The sequence below is a fragment of the Neomonachus schauinslandi genome, chromosome 4 (genome assembly GCF_002201575.2).
Source record: "Neomonachus schauinslandi chromosome 4, ASM220157v2, whole genome shotgun sequence".
Lineage (NCBI taxonomy): Eukaryota > Metazoa > Chordata > Mammalia > Carnivora > Phocidae > Neomonachus > Neomonachus schauinslandi.
Window position 1 is genome coordinate 37,216,916 of NC_058406.1, and position 21,293 is coordinate 37,238,208.

Sequence of the window (21,293 nt, forward strand, 5' to 3'; positions counted from 1 at the left end):
TTTATCAACTAGGGAAGACAGGCTTCAAAAGCTGGGACAAAATTACAGACAAGGATAAAATAACACGGGACTAAAATTCATATTGTACTACAGCGGTAGAGACAACTGTGGAGCTGTGCAAAAGATGTGAAAAGGCAGAAAAATAAAACAATGTTTATAAAAACATATCCAAGGAGATATAGGTAAAAAATTTCCTGAAAACCTACAGAGATGGCAAAGAACCCAAAGAATAAAACCACAAGGGCTTAATTCTTAAAGTAAGGAAAAAGAGAGTAGCACTGACTACATGTCTGAACATCTGAGCAGACACGGAAATTAGAGAAAGTCCCCTGACAACTGAGACACAAGTTACCAGACTTCAGCAGGAAAATCTCTCCTCAAAAGTTTCTCTTGAACTTTAAAGCCTATAGAAACAGAGATACGTATCTCTCTCGTAAAATATAGAGATAGATCTTTTAATCTATCTGTCCATCTCTATGAACTCCATGATCCCTCAGGCAGGATTCTAATGGCCTAGAAGCAACATTAATCAAAATTCCCCATCTGAGGATTAGGGTCTCCAGCAGACCTCCATAGATCCATTTGAATGCTACAGGGCTAATGAGGAAACAGACAAAGCTATCTGTTCAGAATAGAGATGTTTTAATACAGCTTCCAAACTGATACACTCTTGCTCAAATCATCAATTTTGAGATGAACTTTTTGACAGACTATACAGTTAGTTTAAATTTTGTCTATTATGTCTGACAGTCGTAATAAGCTGTACAAATTTAGTGTGTTACATTACCTTTTTGATACCATCTGTAAAGATAGATTTTATATCCATTTGTTGATGGCATTTCTCTTAGGTGTTCAAATTTCTATAAAAATTTTAAACTACCTAGGGTGGGCTTTTTTTTTTTTTTTTTAATTTATGACAACTCTGTTTTCTATGTTACTATTAGTGAGTGAGGCAAGGAATTTCCAATTTGAATTTAACAACAACAAAAACAGACAAAGAGGAATTATTTCTTTCCCATTCAAATTATAACAAGTATCTAACTTTGGTTGTCAAAGCTTTTTTAGAGGGAGGCTGGAATCTTTACATGGTTAAGACTCTCCCGGGTAGTTGGGGAGGGTTTATTTGAGGAAATCAGTTACCATATACCAACAATATATGGCATCATCATTACCACTAAAAGGAATGTATAATCTATGCTATTTTTATACATTAGCCATGTCCATAATGTTAAGTCCCTATGAATCTCTTGAAAACAAGCCAACATGCACTATTTTTCACTTTTATGAATTACAGTATTTAATTAGGGTTAAAGTGACTCTAATTAATAAACTCACCAATAGTTAATAAACTCACTTCAAGAGGACTGGGTTGGGGAGGAGTATGTAGTACTATATAATACGTAATATATTCTAAACAAAAAGTAAGCCTTTTAAAATCAAATTATACTTGTATGAATAATCATTTCACATACATAATTGCTGCCTTGTCTTTTCTAATAATGATTATTCAAAAAATCAGTATAGAAAGAGAGACTAAGCATTACCTTTCCCTGAGAGAAGCTCGATTTAACACAGGGCTTGGAGAATGCTTCGGCATTGTTGAGGGTGCTGAATGGACGAGTAAGGTCCTTGCTGAATGCTGTGGCTTGCTACATGACCGTGAGCTTAAATACTCATCACACCTTTCCAAAGAGTCATCAAAGTCTCTCCCATGGGGTGTCCTGATAACCTGTTTAAAAAAATATTTGCATACACATAATAAATGTGGTAATATTATACATACAACCTTAAGAACCTTTGTAAGAGTTTAAAAAAAAGTATAATGCCACAGCTATATTTGAAGGTAAATTTCAGAATGTAGCAGTCATCGTTTTCACTGTAAGATTAAATATTAAATATATCTGGATTGTTCATTCCACATGTCTAAAATTTATAAAACTTTATCAATTCCAAGGGCTTTTGAGTAGTGGTGGGGTAAAGGTAGGGGTGTACATATAAAACAAAGGGCAATACACAGAAACTAACTATAGCCCAGTTTAGCTATGAGGCCAAACAGAACAGAATTCTATCCTAATACTCATTCATTGATTCAATTGTTCTGGGGACAAATGAATAAATCAGGATAGAAAAATTAATAAATTCCTACCCTTATTATGTGGAACTTCAATTCTAGTAAAATTTACATTCTACTAATGAGCAGCTTTCATCCCAGAACCAAACAGCATGTGATTCAAATGGCTCAGTTACAGTCCCAAATAACTGACTAAGAAATATGTGATCTACATGTCTAAGGATGGTATATACCAGGAGAAGAAAATAAAGCAGGAAAGGAGATAAGAAGTGCTGATGGGTGGTGTGGGAGGGGTATGGAGGGAAGAAGCTGCAATTTTAAATAGGATAATCAATGGGGACCTCACAGAGAAAGAGAACGTCTTAGTAAAGACCTAAGGAGTAAAGGCCTGAAGACCTTAGTAAAGACCACAAGACCTAAGTCATGGGGACATCTGTAGGAAGATCATTCCAGAAAGAGAGAAAAATAAATGTAAATAAACGCACCTGTGGGGGTGCAGTGGAGAGCACAGCCACTGTGCTCTATATTAGAAATAGCAAAGAAGCCAACAAGGCTGAACTAAATAGTAGGCGATGAAGTTAAAAAGGTAGATTTTAAGGATTTAGGTTTCTATGCTGTGACTTTTTTTTAAAAATGAGATCTCCCTGGCTACTATGTTAAGAACTGTCTATAAGAGGGGCCAAGGGCAAGGCAGGGAAATCAGCTAGGAAATGATTATAATAAAATATGGAAAAGGATGCTGGATTGGATTAGAGTAATAATCAATGGAGGTGAAAAGTGATCAGACTCAAAAGGCATTTGAAAGATAGAGTCAACAGGATTTGCTGATGGACTGGATGTCAAAGATAACACCAGTCTTTTGGCCTAATCAACCTGAAAAGTTGAGTTTGTATGATTTAGTTATACCCGTCCAACTGGAAGGATGGAAGAGTAGATGTTAGGAGTCTGTTTTTGGACATGTTGAACTTCACATATCAATTTATTAGTCACCCAACATATTAGAGTAGAATTTAGGAGAAGAGTCCAGGATAAAGATACAAATGGTATTTAAAGACAGGGCACTGGATGATATCATCAAGGAAGAGAGCATAAATAGAAGAAAACATCTCAAGACACAGCCCTGGGAATACACCACTACTGAGAGGCTGAGAAGATGAGAAGGAAACATGAGACTAAGGAGTGACCAGGGAAGAAGGGGAAGAAACAGGAGAATGTGTTGTCAATTGAAGAAAGCATTTCAAGTAAGGGGAGTAACTAAGTTAAATATTGCTGATAAATCAAACTAGAAAAGACTGCGAATGGACCTTTGTATTTTAGCAATTGGAAGGTCATCAGTAACAACAAGAGTAGCATTGATGGAGTGATGGGAGTGATAATCTGGAGTTGAGTTAGGGGCGCCTGGGTGGCTCAGTCGTTAAGCGTCTGCCTTCAGCTCAGGTCATGGTCCCAGGGTCCTGGGATCGAACCCCTCATCGGGCTCCCTGCTCTGCGGGAAGCCTGCTTCTCCCTCTCCCACTCCCCCTGCTTGTGTTCCCTCTCTCGCTGTGTCTCTCTGTCAAATAAATAAATAAAATCTTAAAAAAAAAAATCTGGAGTTGAGTTCAAGAAAGAATGAGAGAGGGGAACTGCATTCATTTAATAAATATTTAACCCTCCAGTCACTATTTTAAGTGATGCGACTACGACAGTGAACACAACAAGGTCCCTGCCTTTATGAGCCAATGTTCTAGCAGTATTATTTCATCAATATTTGACATTTAAGGAGGTCAATTTGATCTTAGGAAAGCCACCTAATCTTTCATATATAAAATAGGGTTAATAATAGCTATCTTATAGATCTTCTACAATTTAAAGTACTTTGTAGAATGTCTAGGTATATGAATTAGTTATACCATAAATATAAGTCCTTTATTATTAACTACCAGTCCAACACAACTTTTTGCTTCAACACTACCACAATTTTCACTGCTTTCCAGAATTATAGCAACATATGAGTCAGCAGTGAGCTGAGAGAATCAAGCTTTCATCCCAGAACCAAACAGCATGTGATTCAAATGGTTTTACAGTCCCAAATAACTAAGAAATATGTGATCTAGACTGAATAAAAAATCGAAAATTGTTCCACTGTTAGCTGTTCACAGAGATAAAGTAAAAGCACAGTAAATGTTAAAAAAAGATCAAAGAGGTCCATGGTCAACAAATGTAAGGGTATATATAAAAGAGACATACAGGAAAGAAAAAGTGCCGTAATGCTGTTTCTAGAGTTATATCCAAATACGAGCTCCTTGGCTTATGCTAGAGAGATTATGTTTTCTTTGTTAATTTTTTTTTAAAAGATTTTCTTTATATATTTGAGAGAGAGAGAGAGAGAGAGAGAGAGAGAGCACAAGCGGGGGGAGGGGCAGAGGGAGAGAGAAATGCAGGCTCCCCACTGAACAGGGAGCCCCATTTGGGGCTCTATCCCAGGACCCCGGATCATGACCTGAGCCGAAGGCAGACACCCAACCGACTGAGCCATCCAGGCACCCTTCTTCATCAATTTCAACGCCAACTGAGTCATGTTGGCTAGGAGCACTTCATTTTTTGTTTACTAAATTTTCTCCCCAAACTAGTCAGCAATATTTTAAATACAGCACTTTCCTCTATTTATCAGAATATTCACTGAGAATCTTTTGAATCACATGTTAGCTAATACTCAGGTCTAGAGAGGTACAGGGATTTGAATGCACAATCTAGATGAGATGTGGCATAAACACAGATGACTGACGATGAGATATGCTGTGTCAAATATATCCTAATGACAATAATGCAGAAGGATATTCAACGATTTTGGTCTGAATGGTGGAAGTCTCATGGAGGAGGTGGGACTGGAACCAAGGCCATAAGTAAAGAAAGAGAAACGGCATTAAGAGTGGGGGAAAAGGAGAAAGGACAGATGCACACTGAGTATGATAACTTGGCTATCTCTATAGGAAAGCAATAGGAGAGAATATCTTAGAGGTGGAAAGGGGCACATTATAGAGAACTTTAAATGCTGTAACCCAATACTATTCAACATTTATTAAAGCATATTTTATGTATAAAGTACTGAACAAGGTAGGAGACAGCAATCACAGATAAGACCTCAAAGAAGTTACAATGCTTGATGGCAGACATGAAAAAACAAGTACTGATAAAATAAAGAGGAAGGAAATTAGAATTAAATAGATATATAATAAGTAACTGTGCAAAGGGATCACAGCTAGGATGTAGTCTTTCCATGGAATTAGAGTAAATATTTGTTTTGTAATGTTTTATATCTACATGGAGGACTGAAAGGTATAATGAGGGGGTGAGTCTTTGATAAGAATCCATTTCAAACTTTGAGTCTTAAGCCTTAGCTTAAGAAACATTTCCATAGCTCTTATGAGTTTTTCATGGGTTACTTACTCACTTTCAGAAATCAAATGGAATATTAATGTCTTTGGCTCATTACTGAAGAGTTCCTTTCTTGGATGATTCCTCAAGAACACTGGCTTACAGTCCAAAGACCTGGGTTCAAATCCCTGCCTGACCAGGTCATCTCCTTTCCAAGCTTTAGTTTCCTTATCTATAAACTGGGCAAATAATCTTCCAGGTTTGCCACAAAAATGTGGTAAAATTAGTGAAAACACAAAGCAGAGGGTATAGCTTATGAGAGAGAATAATATTTATGTCCTCTGTTTACAGCAATCTTCATATTTCAGCATAAAGGGTATTTTTTTTACATTTATGGAAATAGTTCTTTAAATGCCCTAAGACCTCAAATATGTAACAATTCCAAGATTGCAAATGTTAAAATGTATCAAGATAAAAAATTTAGTATTTTTAAACCAATCTAAAACTGTTATAAGTAGAAAAGTTTCATACATAAAATTAATTGTAATTTCATAAATGTAATTATGTAAATGACATACTTTTCAAATTTGTGATATATAATGGTTTCGTTACACTATACTCATGAAATAAGAGTCCTGAAAAGTTGTTTACATGATAATCTGATAAATTAAATCACATTAATGGCCATAACATTTTATATTTACAGGAACTTCAAGATCCAATTAATGGAAGGAAGAATTAACTACTAAGTATAATGGGAAACAGGAAATTCACTTATCCAACAAGTATCTATTGAAAGCTTACTTAGTGCCTGATACTCAACACCATGCTCTAAACTTCTCCTTTGTCGTGGGGCATAAAATTTAAGAAATAAATACAAATAATTCTAATGGCTAAAATTAGCTGGGAAATAGTTGAGAATAAGGAGTGCAGGAAAAAAGTGCAGTACAGGTACTGCTTTGAGGATGGTAAGAAAGTAAAGTTCTCATTCAAAAGAGAGAGAAGCAGGGACACCTGGTGGCACAGTCAGTTAAGCTCCAACTTTTGGTTTCAGGTCATGATCTCACGGTCATGAGATCAAGCCCCACATCGGGCTCCATGCTCAGTAGGGAGCCTGCTTGGGATTCTCTCTCTCCCTCTGCTCCCCTCCCCGTTTGTGCTCCTCTCTCAAATAAATAAATCTTTTAAAAAAAGAGAGAAGCAGATATTGGTAACTAAGAGGAGTTTCTCAGTTTTGCCAAGAATATTCCTTAGTGAATCCTATTTCAAATGAGTAATCAGTTCCTATCTTATCTAGTTTAAAAACCCATACACTCAACTACCTGGTTTGGTTTTAGAAAGATGTACTTTCTTTACACTGGAGAATTGAAAAGAAATTCCAAAATAATACAATGAAAGTGATAAGTAATTCCTTAAATAGATCAATCCTTGTGTGTATGTATATGTGGGGAGTATCCCTTCTTAGACCACTGTTCTATGCATTTATATAAATAACTTGTTTCATTCCCACAACAATCTTATGGGGTAGATATTTTTATTCTCTGTACCTCATAGCAGAGGAAACTGAAGCAAAGTAGAACAGCTACTAAGTAAGGGGGTGTCAGGCAGGTGACATATGAGAGACCTATGGCAGATCTCCCAAGTGGAAAACTCTCAGAGACCAAGCCCCTCAGGATGCCTAAAAGGAAAGTCTCACAGAAGATGGTCTCACAATCTGATTTACTAACAACCCAAAATACAGAGCTCAGGAACAAATTGACAAACTGTTCTCAAAGAAGAAAGACATCTCCAATTAATTTTATGATGTGATCATAATAATGCTACCAAACCACTCATGGATAGTAGAAGGGTAATTACAGACCACCCTCACTAGAAACCATCTATGGAAAAAATGTTAAATAAAATATTAAAAAATTAGATTTGGTAACATTAAAGAAAAAGAATATAACATGACCAAGTTGGGTTTATTCAAAGTATACAAGGATAGGCTAGCATTAGAAAATCTATTAATCAACCCCATAGATGCTGAAAAAAAGGTGTTTGATAATATTCAACATCCATTCATTATTAAAAAAATATTCCTTGCAAACAGGGAATTTCAAAAGGAACTTTGTTAACTTGTTAAAGGATATTTAACAAAAACCTACTGCAAATAACATTCATAGGTGTGAAACCTTAGACATGATCCTATCAAAGACAGGATCAAGACAAGAAGGCACTGTATTAGGCTATGCTGCAGTAGCAAATTAAGTTCGAAAATCGGTGGCTTAACATAATAGAGGTTCATTTTCCCCTGTGCTTTATAGTAATAGAGGTTAGCAAGAGAAATTATACTTCACAAGACTGTCCAAGCATTGTTTTGATGAGGCACACTGAACAACTTATGGCTGTATGATCTAGAACATGAGGCCTCCTTGTCACTGCAATGAGAGAGAGTTCATATCAATTCATCTATGCTTCACCCTGGAAGGGATCCACATAATTTTCCATCATCATCCAGATAGAGTAGGCCCTATATACCTGCAAGAGGGCTTGAAAAGATGGAAGAGGACATGAATAGCAAATAAGCAATAAATGTCTCTGCCACGTTCACTATCCCCACTCTTATTCAACATGTGTATGGAAGCTTCTAGTCAGTTAAGACAAAGAAATAATTTGAACGGCAGAAATAAAATTCATTATTTGCAGATGATACAGTTTCTTCCATTAAAAAATTCAAGAATATCTATGATAAGAATGTTATACAAAAATCAACCTCAGACCTATATGTCAGTAAAACACACAAAAAGGTAATTTTACATAAAAGACTCTTTACAGTAGGAACCAAAACTATAAGGTTTCTAGGAATAGATCTAACAATGTGCAACACATTGACGGAAAAGCATATATAACTTTACTGAGACACATGAGAACTGAGACCACCTGCATTCACATGGCTTACCTATCAGATCAAAGAAATGAGGCCCACCTACCTGAACATGACTTTACCATGAGTTCAAGGAAATTCTTGCCCAAGAAAATAATGCTACAAACCCGTAAATAACCATCATTTGCTTCAGGACATTCCCATAAATCATTTACCTGAACAGCAGTCTGCTCAATCATCAATCAGCTCCCTTCTCGAAACAATAGATTCTTAATCTAGGCAAACAATTCCCTTCTCAGGACAACAGATCACTTAACTGGACAAATCCTTCCTTATCAAATAAACTGTTTACTTATCAAGACTTGCTTTAAGACCCCAATCTTTGTGTCCATTAATCCTAAACTTTTATATCACAAACTTTGTCAATTAGATACCCTCAGTAAAAGCCCTACCTTAAAACACTGGAGCTCAGACCCCAAAACCCTATAAGTATCTGCCGTTAACCTTCCCCTTTCAGAGACACTACTCTGATTGCCGAGGTGGTGGCTCTCCCTTACTGCATTATGTCGTACATCCAGCTTTGCTTGATATCAACAGACTCTTTAGTTATTGTGGTGGTCTTTGGGTGAGTAGGCAGTAGACAATCCTAGAAGTCCAATAAGATATTAATAGACACGTTCTTGCTGCCACAGCAATGAACTTCAATATAGAAACTGCATTTTTCTGAGACTTCTTGAGCTTCCCTCCTGAGAGTTTCTCTGACTACATAGTGAGGTGGGTGAATCCTGGTGTTGGGTCTGGGCTCTGACTTCCTTTTGCTGAACTTCCCAAATGCTTACCTCATCTTCTAGGAATGCAGAACCCTTTAGTAATCTTTTCATTATGTGATCAGGTCTGAAAACTCATATCCCCAGTGGAAGTCTGTCTTTTCATTAACAATACTAATATGTCTCTATCTTTGTTACGTTTTGTTGTGAGCCTATAAGAGGAAGGTCATAGGAAAATGAACAAATGTTAAGCTACTGAATCCATCCTCCAGTCATCCCATGGGTGAATAGGCTCTGATATTCTTATCACACCACAATCCTTATAGTAAAAACTCTGCCCTGTGTCACTTGTCAAAGTATCATGAAAACTTCTCCAGTTTTTTTTTCTTGTTTTCTCCATGGGAAAACACAGCTTTAGGAGAACTTGCTTCCAAACCTTCCATCTTCCCAGAATTACAGATTTGTCAGGTCTCCCATCTGAGACAACAAGGAGCCCGAGACACAAGGTATACAAGCAACCCACTGGCCAACATTACTAGACTCGTGTGTTTGCTTCACTTTAGGTCTGTACCCCCAAGTTAGATTCAAGCTGCTTCCATGTATTCACACCATAATTTTTAAATCATACAGTTACTGTTGTAAGCAGCATAATTTCAGCAATGTCTATGCAGAGAAATTCCTCTGCTACCAGGGCGGCAGGCCCGGCAGGATTCAGCATTGCTGCAAACTGATAATTGCTGATACAGTTCTAGTTGCTGATACAGAACTTCTAGTTCTTCCTTTTCCAAGTTCTTCCATTTTCCCAGCTATCCTGTTCCTGCTCTAACAGAGTATATTAGATATGGGGTTCAGGTAAGGTGGGAATGTGAGAAAGGGGAGAGAGAATGTCAATTCACAGGTCACTGGGTCATAAGGAGCCCCATGCAGATATGATGGACTGGCCATCCATCACCCAAAGATCCTGGCCTTCACGCTAGACTCAAGTGGCTGTATGGAACTTTGAGTGGTCTTTCTTGAGGAGGACATGAGTATGTTCTAGGTGAGGGAAGAAAGGTATGCAGAGATATTTGGTGGCCAGAGGGGCAGACTGTGTCAGATATGCTTAGCTGTCCCCTAAAATTTGTGTTTCCTCTTATGTAGTATAAGATTAATGGGAATCGGTGGCCTAACCAGGATCTCTACTTGCTAGCCACTCTCCTATTACGCTTCTAGATATGGCCATGTGACCAGTTCTTGTCAATGGAATATCAGAAGCGACTTAGGTCACTGCCAGGCTTTTAAGAAACAGATGCATTGGGCTGTTAATGACAAATAAATTGTGTTTAGACATTGAAATAGTAAAGTTTCAGAACATCTAGCATTACACTGAATGAGTTAAAATCCAGAAGTAGAAATACAGACATGACCTGGAGAAGGATAGTGATGACATAATGGGAACAGAGTGTGTAAGTTCAGGAGCAGAAGGAACAACTAAATTGCAGGGAATAAAAAAATCTCAGCAGAAAACTCTGACCTTGATGTGATATTTATTCATAAATTCAAACATTACATAAGTGTCCACCAGATACTATATGCCTTGCTAGCAAGTGAGGATAAAATGAACAAAACATTACACTTACTTTCAGGAGTTTAGGAAGACACATTAAATCCGTATTCTGCTAAGTCCAAGATGCACTCAGTGTAATAAGGCAATGCTTAGGCATGCGAGGATGCTAAAAGTGATATAAGGCTACCAGAAATCAACCATATATTCCACATGTATTTCCCAATTTTGCCTAAAGCCAGGTCTGCTTCTCCACTTCCACTAAGGTGGTTTCCTGTCTCTTTTAAAGAAATATAAGGACTCTCCGGTTTTGAGAGTTCTCATAGGATTCATTTCCCCCAGATAGTTTAGAAGTAATGGATAAAGAAGTGGAAGCAATGTTCATTTGACTGTCTAGCAGTAAAAGGAAGGAGAAAGAGAGAATGATAAAGATATAGCGATACAGACTGAGAGGTATGTTCTTTTTCAGGAGCTTTGCAGAATTTGTTTTCTGTCATTTAAGATGGGGATAAAAATTCTTGTTCAATTATAAAGCTGCATATAATCCAGTGATATAATCAATATGAAAAGCTTTAAAATTATAACCCATTATACAAATTTAAGTTGATTTTATTATTATGTTTACGGTCAAAAGAGATGGAGCCAATAAATAAATAAATGCAAAGAAGGTGTTAACATTATTAAGAAGGCAGAGTAGAAGGAAAAAGTGGAGATTAACAGAAAGATTGAAGTAGAGATAAAGATAACTGAGGATAATTCCATCCGCAACTGACTAACATTTTCTCTGACGAAGTGGAATATGACATCATATATAGAAAATGAGAAGGAGAAGTAGAACTTAGGTTGGACTGTGTGTTATAGAATCAACAAGAGAACAAAATGATCAAGCAGCACTGAAGGTCAAATTGAAGCTAGAAAGGATATATTCATAAAGGCCCAGGTAAAATGGGTTCTCTAAATCTTTCCAGAAATACTCTGCTGTTACTAGATGTACATCCATTCATTTATTCATACACTGATTACACATGGCATCATTGATTTTTCAACTTTCACTCCCAAAGCCCCTGCAATGGACTGAATTGTGTCTCCCTAAAATTCATATGTTGAAGCCCTAACTCCCACTTGACTACATTTGGAGTAAGGAATTAAGGTTAAATGAGGTCATATAAGTGAGGTCCTAATCTGAAAGGATTACTGTTCTTTGACACCAGAGTTTGCGTTCTTGTGCACCCTCGGTCTCTCTGCCATGCGAGGACAGGTGAAAAGGCAGCTGTCTGCAAACTCGGAAGAGAGCTCTCACCAGGTACCAAACTGGCTGGCACCCTGATCTTGTACTTCCCAGCCTCCAGAACTGTGAGAAAATAAATTTCTCTTGTTTAAGTCACCCAGTCTATGGGTATTTATTATGGTAGCCCAAACGAAGCCCTCATTTAAAAACAAATATTTTGCATCGCCTTCTTTTATATCTTGAAATGAAATGTATTAAAAATCAACGAATTGTCTTAACTGTAGTAAAAAGAGAAATTAATGGAACATGACCTAAAATATGCACTTCAATACATAAATGCTCAAGTATGACTACTCTAGAAAACATAATGGACGCTTGCACTCACTTACATAAATAAGTTTGGAGTTTTAAAATGTAAGAGGATCGTAAGTCATTCCATACAAGAAAACCAGGAAAATAAATGAGCTGCCATATACTTCATCACAGTGTAATACTACACCATATATTTTTAACAAAGTATAAGCTTTATAATATACTTGTATTCCTATAATATATGATGTATCTCAAAACAATGTAAAGGTACTCTGTGTTTTATGTAGAGCTAGATTTGTTCTAATAATTATGAACATATTTTTTGCCTCCATTATGGTTGACGAGACAGCTGAAAGCCACGCGGGACGTAAGAATTCCTCACTGTTGGGCATTGTCACACTATTACAGACTATCTAGCATCCCTGATCATTACATATCAAGAGTACTTCCCCTAAATGACTGCAATAATGGTACCTGTTAATGTCTAAAATGCCACCTTGAGAGTGGCACAATCTCCACTGAGAACCCATGTACTAAATGAATGCCTATGACACAGGCATATGGAACTACATACATTGGAGAGAAGAAGCCAATGAATACAAGCATTTATGAGAACAGCTCGTTACAAGGCATCCAGGGTAAAGAGAGCTGAGTTCGGCCAAAGAATAGATAATGATCAAACAACTACAAATCTTAAAAAGGGAGGCAGCAGATACGATAGATAAGGAGAAGCAGGAAAAATAGAAAAGTAAGGATGTTAAAAAGCCATCATCCCTCAGTACTCACCCTCCATTCAAACGAAGCTAGTAGTTTCTCTATTCCCCAGGACACTGTACTTATTCCAAATCCCAAGACTTTTTTACATTGCCTATGCAAAATATATTTCTCAACAGAATTCAGGCAAAGTCCCACTTTTCCAGAAATTTTTTTGCAAGCACTCCCACCTTTATGACTTTTTTCCTTGTAGAAATCCTAGTGTTCTACTGCCTGAATATTTATTAACCAGCTACTATGTGCCTATAAGAAGATCCTTTATTCTTTCCATAGAGAAGATAGCAGTGTTCAATGCTATATATGCATTTCAATGAAAATCTGCCCCTTGAATATAAAAATAATCCTGTGAGTTTACTTACCACCCACTGCCTTACAAGGATAGTACGAATGACCAACTTCTACTCTAACCCTAAAAGCGAAGAATCCAGAGATGAGAGTGGGAGAGAAATAAAGATGGGTAGAAGTTCAGTTCTTTCAAAGAATTCATGTGGAAAAGAGGATTGTAAATATATACACCTATCTTTAAATGGACCAGCCAACATAAAGCTAGATTATAGTTGCTTTAGGATAAAGATGAGTGTCCTATAAACTTTATCCCTGTCTCTCCATTCTGTATTTTTATATATTTGGTTTACTTGTTTTCTCTTAATAATCCACTCACACAGGGTGCCTGGGTGGCCCAGCTGGTTAAACCTCCGACTCTTGGTTTCGGCTCAAGTCGTGATGGAGTTGGGCTCCACACTCAGTGCAGTCTGTTTGAGATCCTCTCTCCCTCTCTCTCTGCCCCTCCCGCTGTTCTCTCTCTCTCTCCTAAATAAATAAATCTTAAAAAAAAATTCGCTCACACAATACACATATATTAGGAATCCACACCATATATCAGATAATATGCTAGGTACTAGCAATTATCAATAAGCAAGATCAATAAGGTCCCTACCGTCCTGGAACTTAGAGATTAGTAAAACAAGCAGATTTTAAACAAAGATGCAAATAAAGATGAAAATAAATATATGATTATAAATCGTGAAGCATAATTTGAAGGAAATGTACAAAGACAGGCTTATCCCTTAGGTAGACCAAATAGGGTGGCTTCCCTGCAAGATAAGGAATATTGTGCTTTTTGACTTATGTGTGTGCATACACATATATATTACACACATCAGTGTGCTTGTACGTGTGTGTGTGTGTGTCAAGTATAGTCCACATAATAGGACAGGTCTGCACCAGGTGAATTATGCCAAACACACACTCCTCTAGCAGCAGCCTCAAACAAGGGCACAACCATATACACTCACTATACAAGGGACAGTTCCACCAATACAGATGCTGTACTCATAGTCCATACTAGTGGTTCTCAAATGCCAATCCTCAAACACTAGATGGCAAGAGAGCCGCATCAGAATCACCTGGAAAGGTGTTAAAAATGTAAAAATTTCCAGTCTCCATTCTCAACAATTTCAATTTAGTACCTGGAATGAATTTTTATAAAGTTCCACCTACATGATTCTGATACTGTTAGATTTGAGCACTTAGTCATACAGTGCCTTGATTCATTACTTAACTGTTCCATATTTCTTTTATCATGTTCAAAGCATGGCAAAGTACTAAAACTATGCTGTTCAGTGCCAGTAAACACAAAATAGATTGTTTTCAAGTAAATAAGTAAAGGTATTATAAGGAAAACAATATTTTTTGTTTTTGTTTTGTTTTCTCAAATACAATGACACTCCTTATCAAAAAGCTTTCACTTAGAAATAGAAAAGACAAACTCTGAGGTGATGCTTCTCAAAATGGAGAACACAAACTACTAGTGGTATGGCAGATAATTTAATGATACCCAAAGTGATTTTAGATGATACATATTTTACATGGCACATGGACATATACTAAATAACACCGAGTTACAAGAAAAAAATGTATTATCTTTTCAATTCTCTTTCAGTCAGAAATCCTCAGTTAGCTATTGGTATGTTTCCTACACCTCTCTATCATTAGTTATCTCGTTTTAAAAATAGAGAACATGCTTCAGAGCCTTTGGAAAACAACCATTATTTAGCCAGAACTTTGTAACATTGTTTTGTTTTCACTGTATCCTTTAGAGCTATCATCCATTTAAAGCATGGGATACTAATTTTTCATCTATAGTAGTGAACTGAATAAAAAGGTGAATTTAAAGAAAATAGCACAAATTGCATGCAGATATTGTAAAAATTATGAGGATGCTCTATGAATGAATTTGAGTAACAATAATGTGCAAGGTATTACTAAAAGTAACAACCAGTTTCTCTATGTCTCTCACACACATACACAAACACATTCAATAAGTAATTAATATAAATGAATAATCAAAAGCCACAAATTGTTGTACGAAGACATTCAATGAAAAGTCTATTCTACCACTTGACATTGTAGCCAAAATAATGATATTCCATGATATGACAATATTGTTTGTGCATTTTCTTGACTAAATGATAATGATAATCTCTGACCATATATATAAGAAATATGCATATGCTTTTATGTGAAAGCCAGAACAATTTCATTCTGTAATTTATACTTACATACCTTATAATCCTTGGGTCGGTAGCAGCCAAGATGAGAATGATCTGAAAAAGGATGTACAAAAGAATTAAATTATAAAATTTCATATCAAAAGAAGAAAATTTGGTTTCATCTTTGGTTTTTGCTATGATTTCTATGTTTCTATGTTTATAATTTCTTCGATTTCTATGATTATAATTTCATACAGCAGTTTTCAAAAATATCTTAAAATCCCTCAACAATGCCCTATAAGTAAAGATGATACACAACAGGTTAAAGTCTGTATCCATTCTTCAATAATTAGGTGATTTCACAAATACTGTTTTCACTAGAGCTGGAGATATCAGACTATAGACCAGAATAATTTTTTGTTGCTAAACCAATTTGCCTACATGAAATGGATAATCTTTAGTAGATAAAGTAATTTATGATGAAATATAATTTGAATATATAGTTATGATAGGTATTGCCAAACTGCATGTGTTCCCATTCTTGGGAGTCCACACTAGAGTCAAGAGAGTAAAATGGCAAGAGGACCAGCTTTAGATTATGGTAACAGAGGTGTACAGACCTTGTTGACAAAGAGATCCATACTACAGTCCAGTCACCAGCATCTCCTGTATAACCTTGGGCTCATTATTTAACCTTTCTAAGTCTCAGATTCCTCCTCTGTCTCATGTACCTCTTTCATAATTGTTTAAATATTATATGAAATACTACATGTAGGCAATAAAATAAATGTTAGCTACTATTACTAACTTCACCATCAACATCATTACTCTCAAGTTCTAAGTCAAACAAGCCTAGGTGCAATTTCTGATTCCATCACTTATTAAATATATTACTTTGGTCAAGTTATATAATTAATCTGTGTTTCAGTCCTCATTTTTTTTTAAGATTTACTTATTTATTTGACATAGAGAGAGATGGCGAGAGCAGGAACACAAGCAGGGGGAGTGGGAGAGGGAGAAGCAGGCTTCCCGCCGAGCAGAGAGCCCGACATGGGACTTGATCCCAGGACCCTGGAATCATGACCTGAGCTGAAGGCAGACACCCAATGACTGAGCCACCCAGGCACCCTTCATTCCTCATTTTATTTTTTATTAAAAAAATTTTTTTTGTTATGTTAATCACCATACATTACATCATTAGTTTTTGATGTAGTGTTCCATGATTCATTGTTTGCCTATAACACCCAGTGCTCCATTCAGTACGTGCCCTCTTTAATACCCATCACCAGGCTAACCCATCCCCCCACCCCCTCCCCTCTAGAACCCTCAGTTTGTTTCTCAGAGTCCATAGTCTCTCATGGTTCGTCTCCCCCTCCGATTTCCCCCCTTGCATTTCTCCCTTCCTACTATCTTCTTCTTCTTCTTTTTTTTTTTTTAACATATAATGTATTATTTGTTTCAGAGGTACAGGTCTGTGGTCTTACACAATTCACAGTGCTCACCATAGCACATTTAAAAGTATGAAGACAATGCCTACTTTGCCTCAGAGAGTCATAGTAATGATTAAATTATACCGCTTAAGAAAGTTCCTAGCACAGTATCTGTAACAAAGCAGATTATAAAACCATTCTAACTCTCTCCTGGGATAAGGACCACTATATTGCAGATGCAGATTTTGGGTTTTCCTCATTACTTAAAGGAGTCAACATTTAAGTATTATAATCTCTGTATATTGACATTCAAGCAAATCAGAACCATAATTTGCAATTCTACTTCCTTACACATTCTAGTCAAAAGCATTCTAACATTCTATATTTTACTTTCCCAAACCACCTTATCCAAAAAAAAAAAAAAAAAAGAAAAGAAATTATTATATAGATAGAGACCTAGGATAGTCAATAGTCAATTAATTAGCTTTCTTTTATGGCACAAGATCTTGTTTGTTCTCCAAGTGTCCTGAACCATTACAGAGAAGAGCTGAAACATTAATGTCTTTCACACAAGGCCAACTTCACCATTTAAGTCAGTAAGACTCAACTTACTTCAAGTGCTTTTCAAAATTAAAAATAAAAATAAATCCCAGCTCAACTCCTTTTCCATAAAGTCTAATAATGTATAGCATGGCCACAGTAGCAGAAATAAAAGAATGATACAGACATAATGAACCTAATTCTCCACACGTGCTAACTTTGAAAATTAAGATAATAATTTCTGTACTTGGTATATATTCTTTCTGGCAGCTAATGTAATATTAAAAGTATCGGTATATTAAAATGCCAGTATGTCTTCGGCTTTCCACAAACCATTTGTAAACCTACCCTAACAGAGATAGATTTATAATTTTCTTTTATTTTTAGAAATCCAGCTGTTACTGAGGTTCACAATGTTTGCACTTCATCACCCTTACCAATAATTACTCACTATATTCTAAAAGCAGGAGATAAAGGAGATAAAAGTCATGGCCCATGCTCAGGAAATGCTTGTAATTTACTTCGGTTAAGTTATACAAAGTTGGGTAACAGCAGCATAAAAGAAGAGGCTAAGTCAGAATGGTACAGGCAATTAATGCTATTTAAAAAAGTCCAGAGATTAATCTCTCAAAGTTGAAGACAATCAGAGAAAACTTCCTAAAGGAGGAGAAAGCTGACCTGGGCTTTAATGGATGGGTCACACTTAAGAAAAATATGAAGAAAAATTAGAGCTAATTCAGATAGTGCATGTATGTATGTGTGTGTTTGTGACCTTGATCACCTTGGACTTTACTTCTTTATACCTCATTTTTTTTGATCTGTAAAATGGAGATAAATAACAGTATCTAAAAATCTTGATTATTGTAAGTAACCAATGAATATTAATATTTAGAATCAAGGCCAGCAGAAAACACATTCAATAAAGGTTAGCCATTACCTGGTTCTCTAATAACCTCATGAAACAGAATGGGTGTTATGGACTGAATGTTTGTCTCCTCCCAAAATTCCTATGTTGAAGTTCGAACCCCCAAAGTGATGGTATGTGGAGATGGGACTTTTGGGTAGTAATCAGGATTAGATGAGGTCATGCAGGTAGGTCCTTCACGATGGAAAGAGCACCCTTCTAAGAAGAGACAGCAGAGAGCTTGCACATGCACATGTGCTCGCATGCTATCCCCCCATCTCCTTCTCCACATCTCCTTCTCTACACAAAAAAAGGAGGTCATGTGAGCATACAGTGAGATGGCAGCTTGCTACAAGTCAAGAGAAGAGGTCTCAGAATGAAACCTACTTTGCTAGCACCTCGATTTGGGGCTTCCCAGCCTCTAGAATTGTGAGAAAAATAAACGTCTCCTGTTTAAGTCCCATCTATGGTATTTTGTTATGGCAGCTGGAGCAGACTGAAAGAACACATAAGGCGAACGGTTATTTCTACTTTACATTTCAGGAAGCTGACTTCCTATATAGCCAAAAGTAATGGAACTAAGGTCTTTGATTAGTTCACACAAGAGAATGAAAGTGCCTTTAGTCTCAAAAATGACATCAGATTCTGAATTTAACAAAATGGATGTGATATATAATCTAATCAGTCAAATATCAAGTAGTGACTAACTGTATGAGTTAAAAACAAATGTGGCAATCAGTCATCAAAATATTTCCATAGCAACCATGTAATATAGAAACTAAGATCCACTTTGTACAAAGGTCACCATTCCTGCTGGGAGTAGTCTGGTAACTTAGAGCCTTTGCATCCTTCCTCTCTCCACAGTTGACCCTCACCCAACAGGCTCAAATATGACTCAGTCCTAAAGGACCAATCCTGACTTTAACCAAGAAGGACTTAAGGAACTTTAATCTAAAACTTAGCATCCCTGTATCAGCTCATCCTTTCTATCAAAGTAATTCTTGAGCCCCATTCTGATGATTACAGCCAATATGTGTTCCCTATGAATCAATCTCTATTCTGGCAACCTCTATAGTACCTTACCTTGAAGGGTACTATCATCTTCCTTTTTTTCATACTTTCAAGGAATTGAACCCCATTCTGGTAGTGAGTGCTACTACTATTGCAAAACATCCCTGCTGATGAATGTGTGTACCTATGAACCTCCAAAGAGTATGCCCCTGGAGTCCTTTATCAGTAATTACCCTATTGTTATCCTAAGGCCCACATAACATCCTAAGGTTGACCTCTGCTCTCCTGTGAATCTTCATGGAGCACACAGCCATGCATTTGCTATATGCCAGTCCCTATAACTGGAAGCAAAGCTAAGATGTCCAGCTTTATAAAATAAAATCAGGGTTTAATATCTCTTAGGGGATCCCACCTCCTAAAAAGGAAAGACATATAACTTGTGTTTTGTGTCTCTTGCTCACCTGTGATACCTTTACCAGAAACTGTTTACTCTGACCTCTGATGTTTTCATCTTTCTTATTTCTATTGTTGTCTGAAGTCTCATCAGCAAAAGTCTCAGACTTTCCCCCTCACTATTTTTTTCTTGTCTGAAGTTTATCAAACAGCAAACTTATCAGTGACTGAAGAGTGATGATCATGAAAAAAGATAAATTAATGTCTAATAAGTACATGAAAAAACATTCAATGCCATTAGTCAAATGTAAATTAAAGTTTCAATGAAATAGGATTGCCTATCCACTAGAATGGTTAAAATAAAGGCAATAACAAGTGCTGTTGAAGATGTGGAGAAATTGGACCATCATACACTGCTGGTAGGAATGTAAAATGGTAGAGCCGTGTTGGAAAACAACTGGCAATTTTTTAAAAAGTTAAATATAAACTTACCATATGAACTGGCAATTCCATTCCTAGATATCCAAAAGAAATAAAAACATGTGTCTATGCAAAGACTTCAATGCAAATGCTCAAAGTAGTATCATTCATAATGGCCCAAAGTGGAAACAATCCAGGGACTCAAGGTGAGAATACAGATTTACTGCAAATGGGTATGAGGAAACTCTTTTGGATGATAAAAATATTCTAAGAATGGATTGTGGAGATTTTATAACTGTGCAAATTTATTTAAAATACTTCAGTTGTGCACTCAAAATAGGTGAATTTTATGATATATAAATTATAGCTCACTAAAGTTGTTAAAAATGTTTAATAAATAATAGGAAATAAAAAAGGAATTCCTAAAATGACACAGCTCAGCTGCCTACTGCTCTATGAGATGAGGCACACATTTAAATAAAAGCTGAAACAAGATATTTTGCTAGTAACTATATATACAATGACTATCTGCTATTTTACTCAGAATAGTAAAATGTTACCATTTATTGTTCTCTATTCGAGTAATGACATATTAGGTTTTGGAATGTAATTTCCAATTTATTTTACTTTACAAACAATAACCACCAAACAAAGAGATTAGCGGAAGCTCATAAAAGATTACAATCTTAGGTAGAAATGAAACTCATAAAAGAATCTTCAAAATGAAGGGAATAAGAGAAGTTTCCTCCAAGGGGGAGACAGAATCTAACATCTTTTCATATTCTAAGCAAATAAAAAAGGGGCCAGGATGATGCCCTCAATTTCCTCTTCAAAAACACCAGTGACTGGATAAAGCTTACAAACATTCTTGCAGCACAAGACATGCCGGATCTCTTCAAAAGGACTGCACAAATTACAGTTAGAATGATATACTATGGAAATTCCAGATAAAGAAAATGTGCTTGAAAAATTTATCTTAAAAAAAAATACATCTAAATGGAAATAGAGAAAGTGGGAGGAGAGTGGTGGGAGGGGTTGGGGCAAGAAACGATGGACCCCAGACCAACCAGGGCTATTCTGGAACTCTCCAACAAGCCACTTAACCTGTCTAGGCCTCTGTCATTTTTCTTGATCAAATACAGTTAAATTCATCCTCATGTGATTATTATGATGACTAAAATAGTC

The 21,293-nt window shown here is 36.4% G+C and overlaps 1 protein-coding gene across 1 annotated transcript in view; it reads right to left on the reverse strand.

Moving 5' to 3' along the window:
• Nucleotides 1–21,293, reverse strand: part of SPATA6 (spermatogenesis associated 6) — a 145,468-nt gene that overhangs the window by 44,464 nt on the left and 79,711 nt on the right. Inside the window, exons 9-10 of the mRNA XM_044913852.1 lie at nt 15,484–15,524; nt 1,545–1,729 (exon numbers count right to left, since the gene is read on the reverse strand). Of these exons, the coding sequence (XP_044769787.1) occupies nt 1,545–1,729; nt 15,484–15,524 (226 nt within the window). The remainder of the gene's footprint in view (nt 1–1,544; nt 1,730–15,483; nt 15,525–21,293) is intronic.